At 31.1% G+C, this 17,696-nt stretch overlaps 1 protein-coding gene across 1 annotated transcript in view; it reads left to right on the top strand.

Moving 5' to 3' along the window:
* The window catches only part of LOC118201420 (uncharacterized), a 298,201-nt gene that overhangs the window by 24,486 nt on the left and 256,019 nt on the right, over positions 1 to 17,696 (top strand). Inside the window, exons 10-19 of the mRNA XM_085810260.1 lie at positions 1,394 to 1,499; positions 1,604 to 1,776; positions 5,508 to 5,613; positions 5,721 to 5,893; positions 7,428 to 7,533; positions 7,625 to 7,797; positions 9,686 to 9,791; positions 9,896 to 10,041; positions 11,161 to 11,344; positions 12,837 to 12,973. Coding sequence (XP_085666386.1) covers positions 1,394 to 1,499; positions 1,604 to 1,776; positions 5,508 to 5,613; positions 5,721 to 5,893; positions 7,428 to 7,533; positions 7,625 to 7,797; positions 9,686 to 9,791; positions 9,896 to 10,041; positions 11,161 to 11,344; positions 12,837 to 12,973 — 1,410 coding nt within the window. The remainder of the gene's footprint in view (positions 1 to 1,393; positions 1,500 to 1,603; positions 1,777 to 5,507; positions 5,614 to 5,720; positions 5,894 to 7,427; positions 7,534 to 7,624; positions 7,798 to 9,685; positions 9,792 to 9,895; positions 10,042 to 11,160; positions 11,345 to 12,836; positions 12,974 to 17,696) is intronic.

The following is a 17,696-nucleotide window of genomic DNA, read 5'->3' as shown; positions in this document are numbered from 1 at the left end:
TCTGGATGGTTAGAAACTGACCTCGAGTTTTAACTGATAAGAGAAAAGATGCTTAAGCAGTTTTCTACTTGTAAAGGAACATGAAAAACTCAAAAACGTACTCGATTGTCACAGGTCTTAAATGCATACAGTCAGTGTACGTAGGTAAATGTATCGATGTAATCCCAGGAAAGCATTTTTGTCTTTTTTCTCCTTTCCCCGCCCACTTGAATCTCAGAAAAGACAGCTTGTCTATCAAGCACAGCAATCTCGACTGAGACAGTTTCTTCGAAATGAGTTCGTTTTTATCTTTCTTTCAAGAACCAATTGCTCATTACGTATGTTGCCAGTAAATGATAGAGTTTAAAAATTTCCCTTTTTATCTAAAACTTTAGCAATTTCTTACTTTCTTAGTCTAATAAATGTAAAGAAATCTTGTAAAAATGCAGCAATTTGCTGGCAATAATATTCATTTGCTTGAGATCGTAATGTTTCCACCGGTAAAACAATGAGTGAAACTACAGCCGCCTAAAAGCATATAAAGATGCTTTACCTAAATATGGAATTCAATGGATACTAAAACTTTATGTATGTCTACTAATTTCGAAACAAAGACAGAAGAGTGACGCAAGTTTCTTTTCATTTTTGGAATATATTTCGTTGAGCTAAAATAAGACGCAGAAAAACTATTATTGGAAGAGTTAAAGCAACAAGATTTAATATTCATAAATTTACACAGTTAGTGTATCTGTACAACTAGCTTTATTCCTGTATTTTCAATTTCATTGTTGCAGGGCTAGTTATGAAGGTTTATATATACGTTCCCCTTCTTCAGCTGCTGAAGTGAAAATGACGGAAAAGAAACCAGTGATGAGATAAGATACTGGAATTTTTTTGCACTTGAGAAACTGCAGAAGCAGGTTAACCTTCGAAACTAGTCAAGAAAATTTCTGAATATTATTCTGATTCTTGTTGCTTTAACTACTCCAGTAATAATTAAGTTTCCAGAGTTTTTATTATCTTATTATTGTCATCATTATAAGTGAATTTTATTGGCAATGACATTCTAAGTGATCCCCAAGATTTAACTCACTGAAGTAAAGAGGATGTTGGATATTTTCCGGTGTACATGATAAAAAGACTTTGATGCTTTTATCATGTACAGCGGAATTTGAACACCAAAACGAAAAACTGACTAAAGGCATTCCACATCACATTCCTTTCCTTCTCGCATATTTTAAAGGTCTTTGTTTAAAATATTGGAGAGGTAAAATCAAAATTTATAAGTTACCTTTATAAATTATACGAAGCTTTATAAATATATATAATTATTATTCCATTTTGAGAATATTTATCCTGCTGTTAATAAAATCATTTATTACTGGTATTAATGGATGGTTGCTTTTCATTTTAGTGATGATCTGAAGACCAAACTCAAGAAACATTTCGATGAAATCCTCGAGAAGCTCAAAGATGCCATCGAAAAAGGCAAAGTTGTCAGAGAAGACTGGATTGAAAAGGTATGTTATTTATATGAAGAAGATACATCTTCTAACCTTAAGATTCTAAATATGCCGAACAGCGCATTTTTGTTCGAAATTCAAATGCGGTAATGGTTTTCTAGCTGAAGGAAACTCGCGAGAAGCTGAAGGAAATGAAGGAAGACGTTAGTGAGAAGTTAAAGGATTTCCTCAAAAATCTGAGAGAGAAAGTAAAGGACTACTGGGAGAGAATCCTTGAGAAGCTTAAACCAGAGAAACGATCACTTGATGAAGTAGATGTTCTTTTCGCCGAAGAGTAAAAATTTTTTTCATTCGATTAAAACTTGGACAATGAATAAAAAAATTGTGAGAATTAACTCTTAGAGTTTAAGAAAGAAAAAAATTATAACTATCGAAATTTTATGAGAAACGGTGATTAATAGAAGTCTGGATAAAGCTTTAGGATTTTATTGAACACTAAGTGACAAATCATAATAAACATTCTAGACAAAAACATTCAAAAAGCAAAAGAAAAAAGTAGAATTAAAGCTTAAATTGGGTTTGGCGGAAGCATCAAATTATGAAATATTTTGAAGTTTTCCCTTAGTATGTGTACGTATAGGAATTTAAAACTTTGATAACATTATAATATAATTTAATGTAAATTAAAGGGAAGAATAGGTTAAATAAACTAATATTAAAATATTTGGTACACACTTGATATTTTTAGAGTCATCAAATAATATCAGATTTTAGATTTGGCCTCTATTCAACAACTGCTATTTATGGAATGCAAAAATAAGGTAATGCTGACATTATACCTTTCATTAATGCACTTACCTTAGTCCACTGGTATATGTTAATATTACTTTTGTTAAACATTAAAATGTCTAAAAGGATTTAAGTCTTTCCTTTCTCATAAAATAACTTACGAGTATTTTATTATAAAATTGCAAAATAAGCGAAATTATTAGAACGCAAAAATTTCGTAATTTTAATATCGATTATGAGACCCATTTAAAACTTGCAGTATTTCTATTTTCATATTTTAGTACAGTAGTCATACAGAAGTAAAGGGAAGTTATGTTACTTATGATTGATAAAATTAAATGAAATCCCATAATCCGAGTAAGTATTTTTACGGCCTTCAACACCCAGCTTCGAATAGTTTGTAAGTTAGCTTGAGGATCAATTATTGCATGAAACATTTATGTGAAGGAGGAGCGCCCTGAGACTAACTGTGCTTCATTCAACATATGGGAAATTATAGGTAACAGTCTCCAATCTTATAAATGTTATGTTTCCAAAACGGAAGTTCTAGAAAGCATTCTATTCTTTTCTGCCGTTGAATTTGACATGGACCAGGCCACATGCTTTAGAAAAGTATTAGTATATAGAGTTCTTCACGTTTATCCTGTTGAATGAAATTTAGAGAAATTTAGTGAACTGGTAAGCAAATTATCGTTTAGTTCAAAGAACAGAAAGTCTAAACTCAAGAAGGGTTAATTACCCTTCATTCACTCGAAATAAGATTAACAGTCGGTCCCTTTCTTCGGGCGTACAGCAAAGCCTCCACTTGGGCTTAAACGCAAAAAAATAAGAAATAACAACTAACTAATGACTAACTAAGAGATTTAGCTGAAGCTAACACAATTCTAATGTAGTCGCCCGTAATCTTAAATTAGCCGTCGAACTATTAAAAGCCACGTAATAATACGGCTGAGCTTAACAACAGCTTAGAGAGACGGTAGCCCAAAGGCAAAAGCGCACTACTCAGGATTTCTCACTCTCTCTGTTTCGAAGTCAGCTGAACTTTAATACTACTGTGATACTTCTTTGGCAATATGAAGCAACTCCAATGATGGAACACAGAAAAAAACTTTATTTAGCACTCAAAATGGCGACATACAAACAAAAAGAAAAAACATATTCTATCATTTAAAAATAAATTACATTCTTCGTGCGAGAGTCGCACGAGGCACTCGAGTCTGGTTTCAAATATTGCCATTCACAAATACCTTAATGTTCATCTATTTAAATTATTTAAACTGCAAGATTTTAATATTATTTAAATCTGTTACAACCTCTCCCCCAACGGAGAGACTTTTACCGAAGGGAAAAGTTCTGTAAATTTCGAAAGTTTATAAGCTCGGCTTGCTCAATTGCTTAAAGAGAAAAGATAACTTCTCTCATAAGTTTCCAAACTTCAGGTCAAAATTTTTAAGTTTTAAACAAATATTTTTACACCACATTTAAATAGGAAGAAAATGGACAGTGTTCAAATTAGTCTTCCTTTTTTTTTTTTTTTTTTTTTTTTTTTTGACGGTGCCTGGATTTCTTCCATGTTGGATCAGTTCTTCGGCTATAATTCACAACAAAGCCTTTCCTCAGTTCATTTGTGCCTTTCGGATAATATTCAGTTTTCTTTTGTTTTTGACAATTGTTTTCTTCGTATATTACTAGCGTCTTTGATATTAAATCGAAAGCCGAAAGATGATGATAACGTTGCATTGCAAAATGATTCTCAATTTAATATTGAGAATCATTTCTTTATCGTTTTTCAAATTTTCGTGAAAATCTTCCACGTTTAATTCCGGTGATTTAACTTCTTCTTCAAAGATATCTTTGGGTGCTTTATTTTCTTCCTTCATCGGTTCCAAGATCTTCTCTTCAGCTATTTTTCTTTTCCTTTGAGCTCTACTAGAGACGGCATTAAAATGGTATCACTAAGTTTACGTTCAAGTGATAAACTAATAAAATAAGGCAGTTCAGTGTTAACAGGAAGTAATAACCTGATATCACTAATATTATGTTCAGTGATGAACTAATAAAATAAGACAATTCAATATCAACAGGAAGTTACGTTCAGTGATGAACTAATAAAATAAGGCAATTTAATATCAACAGGAAGTAATGATCTGGTTTCACTAATATTACGTTCAGTGATGAACTAATAAAATAAGACAATTCAATATCAACAGGAAGTAATAACCTGGTATCACTAATATTACGTTCAGTGATGAACTAATAAAATAAAAATACGCACGATTATTCGATCTCGGCCGGTGCCTCCAAAATAATTATGACTGTGATGCTTCTTTGGCGAAATGAAGCAGCTCCAATGATGGAACACAGCAATAACTTTTATTTAACACTCAAAAAAAATGGCGACATACAAACAAAAAGAGAAAACATATTCTATCATTTAAAAATAAATTACATTCTGCGTGCGAGAGTCGCACGAGGCACTCGAGTCTGGTTTCAAATATTGCCATTCACAAATACCTTAATGTTCATCTATTTAAATTATTTAAACTACAAGATTTTAATATTATTTGAATCTGTTACACTACTCTCTTTCTCATTTGCATTCAACGCGATTCTAAAACCTCATTCTGGAAGTTGTAAGTTGAAATGAGATAATACAGGAAACGTGAATTAAATTGAAATAACTCTTATAAAATTTAAATATACCTTATAAGTAAAATACTATTTTTTCGTTAAGGTTACCAGAAAATTTTAAAACATTTTAAAAATTACCCTCTTCTAAGAAGTTATCAATTTTATTTACTACGAGAGTCCAACAAAAGAATTACTCTTTAGAAAGCATATAATTTTGGCTTTAATTCAGACATTCTAAATATGTGAATAATATTTACAGTGCTAAAACTGCAGTGTGGGCCTCAATTATTATGACATTGCCAATTATTATGACACTGCCTGCCTTATGACACTTCTAACTTGAAGAATATAAACACCTCAATAAAGTAAGATGATTCAAAGTATATTAAACCGTTGCCGACAATTACTAACTTCAGATATAAGACAGAAGGGTTTCTTAGATATTGCTTGTTTACAACCCTTTCGTTATCTAGATTGTAGCACAACCCACTTCTGGAATTCATATTTTCTATCTCAATGGAGCAGATAAAATAAGACATTTATGCAAAATTTTACATTAAATTATGATAAAAATTTATGAATAAACATTATATTTAGTTGGTTTTTTTTATAAAAATAAATCTTCTGTCAATTCTCTCATTTAAGTGAGGAATTTAGAAACAAACTAAAGAAACATTTCGATGAAATCCTCGAGAAGATTAAGGACGCCATCGAGAAAGGCAAGGTCGTCAGAGAAGACTTGTTGGAAAAGGTAGGTTAAATACGAAGAAGATTCATTTTGAAACCCATAAGATTTAAAAAATATAAGAAACAATTTTTGTTTCCGCTTTAAACTCAAGTTCACTTTTATTTTTCTAGGCGAAGGAAATTTACGAAAAGCTGAAGGAAGTGAGAGAAGATGTCCGAGAGAAGGTTAAAGAATTCCTCAAAAATTTGAGAGAGAAAGCCAGGGACTACTGGGACAGGATTCTTGAAAAACTCAAACCAGAAAAACGAGCCCTTTACGAAATGGAAGCCCTCTTTGCTGATGAGTAAGAACATTTCTTAGATTATCAAACAATCTTGCATGAACAGAAAAATATCAGCATTGATTTTTTGCAATTTTGAAGGAAATAATTTCATAGATCGTGAAATTTCGTGGGAGGTATCAGTTAAGAGAAGTCTGGGTAAAACCTTCAGATCTGATCGGACACTAAATGCAAAGCATAAAAAAGATTATATATAACCAATAGATTACAAATGACGTCTTTGTTGCAGACTCTGATAAACAAATTTGATCTTTCAACCCAATTCAGGTAATTTAGGCAGCCTTTCATCTCTGAGTAAAATAAACTTGTTGATGGATTTAATGTGTCTTAAAACTCTGAGTTAAATCAAATTTTAATTTAAAGAATCGTTTAAATTTTGCAGTATTTCTGTATTTTAAATCTTAATCCTGATATCTAAGGACATTATTCTTGTCTAGTTTGAGCAGAAGGAAATTCAACTAGAACTATGGGCTCACGTGTCAAGAACCATCTCCCCATATAATTAGCATATTTGCTTAAAAAGTAATCTTGGATGAAAGAATATGTGAAGCAGTACTGCTGTCTCATCTGCAATTGGAAGAGAAGGGACTATCCCGCTGTCAGACTCCGCCTTTACAGGTCTTAAACGTCCACTACATAGCCTTTGGTGGGCCTTCTACGCTGATTTTCCAAACAATTTAACATGGACTATTCTATCTTATTTGAAAGATTATTAGTATTGAGCCATGCTTTGCTCAGGTTGATGTCATTTTCCATTTTGTGTGGAAAACCAATTAAGTAAGGCAGCAAGAAGATTTTTAACATGGCTCTGTTTAGAGTTTAAGAGTTTCATTCTTTCATAGTGTAACAGTAACAAGAGAAAGAGTCTCCTGGAAATATACACCGAGACATCTACCTGTATCAGTATTAGATAGTTTATCTAACAATGTAACATCTCTAACATGCGTGTTGAAAGTATGACTATTTGGAAAGTTCAAGTATTTTTAAAAGCGTATTAATGTATAGATGAATTAATGTATCTTAAAGATTTTTAGATGTCTATCTATTATTCGAATGAAGTACAGATTATGTACGTTTTTGTAGATTTTAATGCATTCATTTTCTACTTTCCATATATATATATATCAGTTCTTTAATTTCGGTTTCCACTCTTTGTGTCATTATAAATTGCAGCTGATCAACATAAATATCTTTAAAGATATGTAAGAGTAAATGACTCAAATATTCTGGATTTTGGGACTTATTGTTTTTTAACACACATGATCCCTATTAATAATAGCACGAAAATAACATTTAGTTGGAGATTTAAGCAGTAGGCTAATCAAAATTCTCTACATTATTCAGAAACAATTCGTTTCCCGCAACATTTAAGTGTTACCGCTTTGAGTCTCAGAAAGACAAAACTAGGAATTTCTATTTGATCTTGTGAAATTATGCAGAATCTTTATATAAAACTATCTGATTTTTATTCTCTATTTGGTTTGTAGTAACTTTATCCTGTATCACTGAAGTTAAACGTTTATTTCATTTTTTATAGGGAGGATCTGAAGAACAAACTGAAGAAAAATTTCGACGAAATCCTCGAGAAAATCAAGGATGCCATCGAAAAAGGAAAGGTCGTCAAAGAGGAATGGATGGAAAAGGTAGGTCGCTTTTCAAAAAAGATTGACTCTCAAACCTTAAGATCAACACTATAAGTAAATATTCCCTTTAATTTTGAATTCGTTTTTATAGGCAAAGGATATATTCGCAAAGCTGAAGGAAAAGAGAGTAGATCTTCGTGAGAAGGTAAAGGAGTTCCTCAAAAACTTGAAAGAGAAAGCAAAAGACTACTGGGAGAGAATTCTTGAGAAACTCAAACCAGAAAAACGATCTGTTTACGAATCAAATGGTCTCTTTGCTGATGAGTAAGAAAATTTCTGAATTTATTAAAATAACTTTCACGAATGAAAAAGTCAACAATAATTTTAACAGTTCTGAGAAAAACATTTTGTAATTATTAGAATTTTGTAGAAGATAAAATTAACTGAATCTGAGTGAATATTATGTGCTGAGATATAATAAATATGTTTTGTAAAAATATTAAATAAGCAAATTAAATAATTTTCAAAATTTTTATTACAATTTGATTTGAATCAAGCTTTATATTATGAAAACGTCTCCAGCTCTACGGGAGCAAATACAATCCCTTGAAGTCAAAAGCTGACCATATTTAACAGAAATCAGTATTAAGATATATTGAAATATTTAAAAGGTAAGACTTCTCGAGATGAAACATGTCAGGAATTTAAAATTAATATTGTATTCACTATTTATATCATGCAAAAATTAAATAAAACACTCTCATTATACCTCTCAGTAAACATCCTTTCTTAACAAAACAATATTTTTTAATATTCATATGGTCAGATATTAAATCATATAAAATGTTAAGTAAATGTATTAAATATTTCAATTTAGTTGAAATAATTTTGTCTTCATTTAAAGAGTGCTTAAATGAATTAAAACTTAGGCGCAAGTTTTCTTAAGTTTAATTTATATTTCGAGATTTATTTGAACTTGCCAGTATTTTGAAACCTGAAGAGAGGCACAAAAAGTATTTTGCTGTCGTTTACCTCACTTGAAATGAGAATCAGATCCGTTTCAAGAGCCTGTATATCACGAAGTCATGTAGAATCATTTTTAGATGATCAAAGTTAACTGGCGGAGCTGCCGCTACATGAAAATTTGTGTAGAGGAGAATTCCGCGCCGAGCTTGAAAACAAATCTGAAAATCTTCTAAACCAATGCGATATTCATAGATTTTATTTGTTCACTAGGTAACCTTGGAGAATGAACTCTTCTCTTCTACCTTACGGTTTCCTTAATCCTAAACTGATTGTAGACATACTAGTCCTCTGTCAGATGAATTCTCCACATTAGAGTAATTTTTAGTATTCCTTGTAGAGTCATTTCTCATCAGTTTAAGTTGCATGAAAGAGTTTTAAATTTTTTAATTGTAGACAGGAAACATCAGTTTCATTCTTACTTGCTCCAACAGCGAGAAGAACTCTTTGAAACTCAAACTTTATATACCATACTATTCAGGCATCTAACTCTGTGGCTTTGGGCTCCTAAATTTGCAGTGTATACACAGCTTTCTAAGAAGGTGGCTGAAACTATGACTGTCTTGAAAAATCCAGATATAATTACCAAAATGTGATATTTCCCTGCATTTTAAGCTTTGTGATTAACTGTTACTAACTAACTGAAAGCAGAGATTTAAGAAAACATTTCCTATTCTACTGTTAAAACATTTATTTACTAATGCAAAATACATTTAACTCGAAGAAGTTTCTTTTATTTCTTATATCTTAAGGCTATTTTTGTCCAAATTTTTAGTACTATCGTTAAAACTTGCTGCTTATGGGATGGAAATATTATTCATAATTTCAAAACTTATCGACCGGGATACTTAGGACGATTTCCTTTCATATTACTTACCGAATTAATCTTATTTTCATAAGGAAAACAATCTTTTCTAAAAAAAAATAGGATCAGCAAAATTGTTTTGGGGCATTCAGTATTCTTTTAGTTAAAATCGTTATATATTAACAAACGGATCTTACTTTATTCTCGCATAACCAATAGAGCTGAATTTTTGAGTCTCCGGCAGATAAACTGGGAAAAGTCATGCATGATCTTATTCAAATATCGAATAGGTTTATAAGCAAGCGTATTTTTCCTTCTCTTGTTTCTGTGTAAAAATACAGTCTTTTATCACTTATGGTAATTAATAAAAATCTTTCATTATAGTGAGGACCTGAAAGCTAAACTTAAGAAGCATTTTGAAGAAATTCTCGATAAACTCAAGGATGCCATCGACAAAGGCAAGCTCGTCAAAGAAGAGTGGTTAGAAAAGGTAAATTGATTTTACAAAGAAAATCCCTCCTCAAATCTTAGAATTCTAAATATGTGCAATAGCTTGCTTCAAGTTGAAATATTAATGCACAGATCGTTTCTTAGCTAAAGGAAATACGTGAGAAGCTCAGAGATGTGAGAGAAGATGTTAGCGAGAAAGTAAAGGAATTCCTTAAAAATTTGAGAGAGAAAGCAAAGGACTATTGGGAGAGAATCCTTGAGAAACTCAAGCCAGAGAAGGATGTCAAAGAGTAAGAAATTTTTTGAATTACATTTATGGAAGAGTAAATTATTATAAAAATATATTGCAGTTTAAATGAAGAGAACAGAATAAATGTTAGTTAAAGCTGAAAAAAAGGTTAGTTTGTGCAAACGTTTGTTTCAAGATTTTTAAACAGTTGGCAGAATATTAAAAGAGACTGCAGCAAATAGTTAAAGCATGTTATGTTGAATAATTCGTCAATAAAGTTTTGAACTGAATTGAAGATCTTAAAATGCTTATAATATAAGAAAAATATTATTCGTTATGACATACGTAATGATTCTAAGCAGGTTTATGCTCTAAAAATCTGCTTACAGAATTTCACATAGTGCTCAAATGTAAGACCTCAGTTAGGATATGGTTAGAAGAAATTTACACTGAAACAGGATATATCAGGATTGCTTAGATATGCCAAAGTTATCTGCGTAAAAAGGAGGAGTGCCTTCATGGAGGAAGTTTTAAGGAAAACTGGCCCGCATTCATTAAAATATCTCAAAAGATTAATCATTGGTAAAGGGCGCATAAGTCATTTTTAAATATATATATATATATATAACTATTTAAAAATGACTATATATATATATATATGTATAACTATTTAAAAATGACTATATATATATATATATATATATATAACTATTTAAAAATGAAAAGTGGTATATATATATATATATATATATACCACTTTCCCATTTTAACTTTATTTTAAATCGACCTTCGTCCTTTTATATATATTTAGTATTTTTTCCTGTTTTAAAACATTATTATTCTGATTTTTTTCCCTCTTCTGCCTGTAATGAATATAAGGATTACAATTTAGCACACTATTCATTATTCTACAGCCTGCAGTATGTGTGCAGAACATTTGGTATTACTATCTAACTTTTATACCCACTTAAATATTTGGAATCCAAAATATCAGATCTGCTGTAAATTATTGCACCTATATTACAAACATAGTGCCTATTCTTTGGCCTCTCAACTTTTAAACTCAGTATCAATTATGTCTAAAGTTTGTTTCGCTTGCAGTATTGGCTTTCTGTACTTTTTTTAAAATTTGGTGAATTTAAGATAAAAGGATATTTTTAATGCATGTTTATTTCGACAGTGAAACAGAATCCAAGCGATCCATCAAGGATGTATATGAGAAGGTCAAGAACTACTTCAAGGACCTAAACATCGATCTCAAAGAAAAATTTGCAAAGTTCGGAGAATGGGTTAAGAACGAATATGGAAAAGCTTTGGAAAAGGGCAAGAGCAAGCTCGACAACGTCAAAAAGATGGCTCGTGAAGTGAGTAGAAAATTTTATACTATTTACAATTTATATAATGAAAATTTTTTTTCGTGCTCAGTAAAATATTGCTAACGCCAAATTATTTTAAGGATTATTGAGGGTGAATAGAGAAGGCAGATTATTTTTTACATGAAGGAAAGGAATTTGCAAAGAATTAGCAAGATATAATATGAACTAGAACTTAAAGAAAGTTATAGTTTTGCGTTTAGATTAGGCTTATAATAATTGCCAGAACGTACCAAAGATATTAGGAAAAAGAGATCCGTTATTAAGCATGTGGTAGTCATACTTTTGAGCTTAATGATGTAATAACAGACAGTCCACTTAATTCCAGATAAGCATTTTTGACAAGATATCCAAATAGATTTTTTTATAAGGAGATATTCTGATAACAATTTTCTTCTTAATTATTTTAGATATTTGCTATTTTATACTGTTAGCTTATAATGTAACCGACTGTACTCATAAAAGCGCGCCATGCTTAACAAATATTTCTTTATTCCAGTGAAACTTGTTCATTTAATATGATATCATTACATATCAGTTGAACAGTTGAAGAATGAAGAAGATCCAAGTAAATAATTTTGGCTAAACCAATCAGAAATTGATGAAAAAAATATTAAATTTAATTAAATTAAGAAGGAATAAAGTAGGATTGATTGTAAAGCAGATTTGATTAAATTGTCAAAATTAACCAGGGTTGAATGTATTGGTGAAAACACATAGCTAAAAAAATCTTTATGAAAGCAACTTTATAGTCTTTGTCAAAAAGAATTATATTAATAAAATTTTTAGATAAAATTCATAAAGATTTTTTGAATATTATTTACGGGCGAAACATATTTGTTAACAGATCAAGATGAAAGAGAATCATTGATAAGGCGAAATGTACAATGTTGTGCCAAAGAAGATACACTGCCACAGTTTTATAAAAAATACTTAAATTATGTTTCAAATAATTGCTGAAGCAGATTTAATTAGTATTAGTTTCACTTAATTAAAAAATTAAATTTTTCAATCAGGAAATTCTCTTACAAAGAGACAATGAAAACATTGAATAATATGGGAAGAGAGGAAAAATGTACTCCCAATACTTGAAACTTAGCCCGTGAAGGTTAAAGCCGTGACCCTGAAAATTCAGAATGCCCTAAATCTGTCTTGTAATCGTTCTAAAACTGTTATTTTTTCATGAAACTCAGAAGAAAACGAAAGTTGGGACGCTTGAAACAGTATATTGTCTTCAGCCCCAGATAATATAAACAGGCTTTGCTCACACTATCATCCATTTTCTGAATCTACTTTTATTAAGCCACATTTAAGTAGTTATCCATATGCATCCTCTTTCTTGCTACATTTTACATAATTTTTTCTGAGAAGAATGTTTGTGTATACTGAAATCAGAAGCTATAGAGAATAAGTGGAGAAAAATGGTTAGTATTTTAAAATAAAAGTTGCAAAGTATATAGCTTATTTTAATTTTATCTTTTAGTTCTTGGACGATAGCAAGAAAATAGGAAAGGAGATTGCTGAAGAAGCTCGAGAGTTTTTCAGGGAATACAAGGAGGACTTGGGCAGCCTCTGGGAAGAAGTGCGCGAGAAAGTCAAAAATGTCGTGAGAGGAAACTAAAAAGAAAAAAGAATGGACATTTCCCACTGAAAATTAAAAATTTAATTGATATATTTGTGATGTGATATTAGAAATAAATTTCTATTCTGCTAGTCATTCTTCGTACTTGTTTGAATTTTCTGGATGGTTACACTAATATAATTGCTGAACATTTATAAATATAAATTGATCGAAAATTTTTGCTGTTTCACATATATGACAAAAGCATTTAAATAAAACTTTCGAAACAGTAAAATAAAATAAGATACTATTGAAATTTATGAAAATGCTTGATGAATTTAGCATTTTAAATCTTAAATTACTCATAATTTAGGGATTAATTGTATAGCAGGAGGAGGGCAAGGCAGAATTTCACAGTCTTATCTACAATAACTGCCGTATTTCGCTGTCTAGCTTTCACTAACAATTTGGTGAAAATTTTGCACTCTATAGATTTCAGATTAACAATTTCTGGAAAACAACTTATACAACTTTTACTTTTTAGTTCGATATTAATAAAAGTACTATTTCATATTTGTATTTCATAGGTTCTGAGGAAATTATATATTTTCATTATATTTCATGCATCGTTTAAACGCAATCAAGAGCGTGCCAATTTCAGTAAATTAGACTGAACATGACTTATCACAAATCAATTTATTAGTGATTCGAATTAAATTTAAAAGCTGACACAATTCATTACATTTAAAAGCTGACACAAATTCAATGTTTACGTGGTCTACTTCTGAGTTTGTTTAAGCCTTTAGTGTATGTAAATCGAACCTTTTGTAAAGATGACATCTAACGATAGACACCAAAAGCCAGAAGAAGAATCGGGAAGATATTAGAATCTTATACAATCTAAAAGTTGCAATGAATTGTACAATATGAGGTCTAACGCCCGTTCTTAACATTTATCCGTCTACTGCATTGGCATTTTCTAATTTGAAATATAAAAGTTAATTTCATTGACGCAATTAAAAGTATCCATAAACAATGATTTAGAAGAAAAAGTAAATTGGGTTAAGTTATGATACAATGAATTATGCAGAGAATAGAGAAATTCAGAAAAAAGAATATTTAATTAGAAATTTCAAATACGATTTGAGCCAATCAGCAGAGATATTGTACAGAAATGCAGCTGAAAAAAATATGGGTATAATCTCAATTATAAAAACTATCTCAGAAATTTAATGACACTAGAGATCTTAAAGAATTTTTCATATTGGCTTTGAATACATCAAAACTCTGTCTGAATTTCTTAGATCCAATTTTTCTGTGGAAACTAATGCATTCCCACCAATTGGATACTAAAAACAAGTGCTTTTCAATTTCTTTAAATGCATCCCTTATTCACTGTAAAGTTCTAAAGTGCCCTCTACATAACATATTTACAATATTTTTCCTTTCTATCGATACCACCAACAGAAGAAAAGACTAGGTCTAAGAAAATGGAAAAAAGTACCAAAATATGATTAGCAAATACTTTTCAATAATCTGTTTAGGTTGATTACTAGCAAAATTATATTGTTTAATTTTTGAAAAATTAATTGCTTCGGAATAATTTGGCTTTCCTCCGTATGTAACATGAATAAGGGCCATTTTCCTTTAGGGAACCATTGATGAAGATATTTCTTCTTTCATTAGATTTTTCTCACGTGCTTCGTCATTATCAATTAAACAAACAAAACATTATGCATTATTTTCTCTCTCCTCTCTGCATGCCTTCGTAGTATAACGGTGGCACACTAGCCGCGCCTTCGAGAGGTCCAAGTTCGAGACCCGGCGAGGGCCTTTCTTATTTTTCACGCCTCTAGCATAAAAATAACCTAATGACTCTACAGTGGCCCCCGAACTAAAAAGTGGTGACTGCTGATTCTTCACCACAAGGGTTTGGCGATTTTTGTCCCCTAATTCCCCCTCGCCTTTTAAAAGGGGGACTATATAAGATTTTTCTCCTTCCTTTCTGTAAGCCTTCGTGGTATGACGGTAGCACACTCGGCGCTTATTCGAGAGGTCCAGGTTCGAATCCCGGTGAGGGCACTGTCATTTTTCATGTCTCTAGCATCAGAATAACCTAATGACTCTACAAGAGGACCGATTAATTGAGATAAATCTGCCATCTTCTTATGCGATAGATTCTAAAAGACACCCTTTCATATCGAAAATTACATCGAAAACCCCAGATTCTGAAATATGAAGAAACATGTTATAAATAAAATTATCTCATAGATGAATTAAGCTGATTGATTATTTTGTTTTATAGGTCTTTGCACTGAATCTATTGATAATAGTAAAGGCTAATTAAAAAGTAAAAATAAATTCCTAAATTTATTGAATATAATTTTCTTCAAAAATAAAACAAAAAATGTAAATAATAATGCGGATGCTTTTCAACATTTTATGTCTTTATTCTGGAGTTGAAAGATGGTTCCCAAAGGTTTTAACAACTGAAGTATACTGGCATCTCTCTACTATTAGTCAAATTCAAACTTTCTCATTATGATCTGGCTCCAAATTCATCCCATTGCGATTCATACTTTTTAGGTACACTTAGATGATAACATTCTCTCAAGCAGATTTTGTCGAAAGAAACATCAACGGCGCCGTCAACTTTATGAGAAGATTTTCGCAATTGCTGTGATCAGAAGTGTCAAAACATGTTCTTGAAACTGAATTTTAAGGTATTTTAACAGCAAAGTTATTAACGTTCTTTTTTTTTTTTTTTTTTTTTTTTTTTTGTTAAGAAATCTGGCGGAAAGGAAGGAGAATTAACAAAGGAAAAAAGAATGTGTCTCGTATTCAGACGTATGCAGATATGCAGATACTGAATTTCAATTAGTGGCTTTCCTTTCTAGAGAGCACCACGTTTTTTGAGTATAAGATTTTTAGACTTGAAATTGACATATGCAGAAAAATTTCTGCCCTTTACTTCGTATCTTACTAGTAAACGTATTGGTTTAAAAGCTAATAGCGATTTAAAACAATCAACTAATTTACTGCATACCACCAAGTAAACATTTTACATCAGAGTATTAGAACTAAGAAATATATGCAAATAAGTGATGATTTAATGTGGGCATTACCTCTTGACAATTTAACTAAAGAATAATTCGAAATAATCATTTTTACACATGTGTTATCTTTATAAACGCTCTGAGTTTGATGTAACACTTTCTAACTCTATTCCGTGAAGATATTTAATCAGCCATTCAAAAATTAAATACCTTTACAAAAGAATTTCGAAAACTTATCGTGCACTGGAGAAAAATAAAATTGGAGCCTTTTCTTCTAGCAAAGAAGGGAAAATGGAAGCCTTTTTCCTCTGGCATCTGATTTCGACATACCAATTGAATTTAAGGTAGAAAGTAGTGAGTTATCGTTTCGAGTAGTGTTCGCATTATTCACTATATTTCTGAATCTGTGAAACAGCTTCTAGCAGCATAGACGAAAGAATAACCTAGTAGTACAGACGAAAGGATTTCAGGTGCCTCTTATAATAATTTTTTTATATTAAATATAACGTTCTTCGCACTTAAACCATAAAATTCAGTTCAACAGCAACATCGCAAAATAGTTTTAAAATGAGCATATCTTTAGAATTTCCGATACAGAGTCTCGCGCGCTTGAGGATAAAAATGTTTTTTTTTTTTTCTGTACAACGTTACCATTGCTCGCTTTAAAATCCTTGAGTTTGTTAATCAAAAATTCGTTCAAGGTTTACAAAATATAAAATCGATAATAAAACAAATTCCAAATTTCAAATTTGGTCTTCCGCATGCTCATATTCGTAGGAGGATTACGTCATTCAAACTTTGATGGCTCTATGTACCGTTGTTTTATCATAATGCGAGAAATATACATACATTTATGCAGATTTTTCATTATTTAATTTCTTCAAATATAATGCAGGATTCTAACACTTGGTGGCAACAGTTTGAAAAGTGAAACGGACATTTATAGTGAACCAATGCAAAATCGCAAAACGAAAACAATAGTCCTTCAGGGACAAAGCCCTTTTGGACTAAAAACTTTAAAAACGTTTTTAATGTCTTCCATTCTCGGTACGAAATAATATAGAACATAAGAAGTTGAACGTAATAAATGTATCAATGATCTATCAAACGTGCAAATTCGGTACTTTTACGAAAGGACTTTTAATATCAATGTAATTTTCAAAAATATCCGGAACATGTGTGTTGAATGTTTTCTATTATCACAGAATTAATCTTATGCCAAGCTTAAGGTGAATGGATAACATATTGTTACGAATTTTGTACATAGATAGATTATTTTAGTAAAATTACATATGAAATGTTTTTATATTTCTGTGTAATGTGGCATGAAAATCTGGAGAGACGAGCTATGCTGGAAAAGTAGAAATACAGGGACAAATGTATTTAACATTGAGTAAACGCGTATCTCGGTAATTTGGCGAAATATCGCTAAGTTGGCAATGGTTTTATCGACTAATTTTTGGCACCAAATTTAGCGAGAAATCGCCAGAGTCATCAAACTTGTTGACCATTCAGCGATATTTTGATTCGGTCTCTGTATCATCGTAATAGGTACTGTAACTGAATAAATGTAACTGATCATTGTATTAGTTGTAACCGTAATTCGGCCCTCATATTGCATTCCAGTAATTTCGAGCAGCAGCAAGTACTAGAAATATCTCGGCGGTCGGGTGTTAACTAAATAAGGCCGGAGAGAGCATCTGTTCTCAGTTCTCAGTTGTTAGCT

The sequence above is a fragment of the Stegodyphus dumicola genome, chromosome 2, assembly GCF_044657685.1.
Source record: "Stegodyphus dumicola isolate Sdum_Otavi_A_Nest chromosome 2, ASM4465768v1".
Taxonomy (NCBI): domain Eukaryota; kingdom Metazoa; phylum Arthropoda; class Arachnida; order Araneae; family Eresidae; genus Stegodyphus; species Stegodyphus dumicola.
The sequence above is the reverse complement of the archived record's forward strand: the minus strand, read 5'-3'. Positions and strand labels throughout refer to the sequence as shown.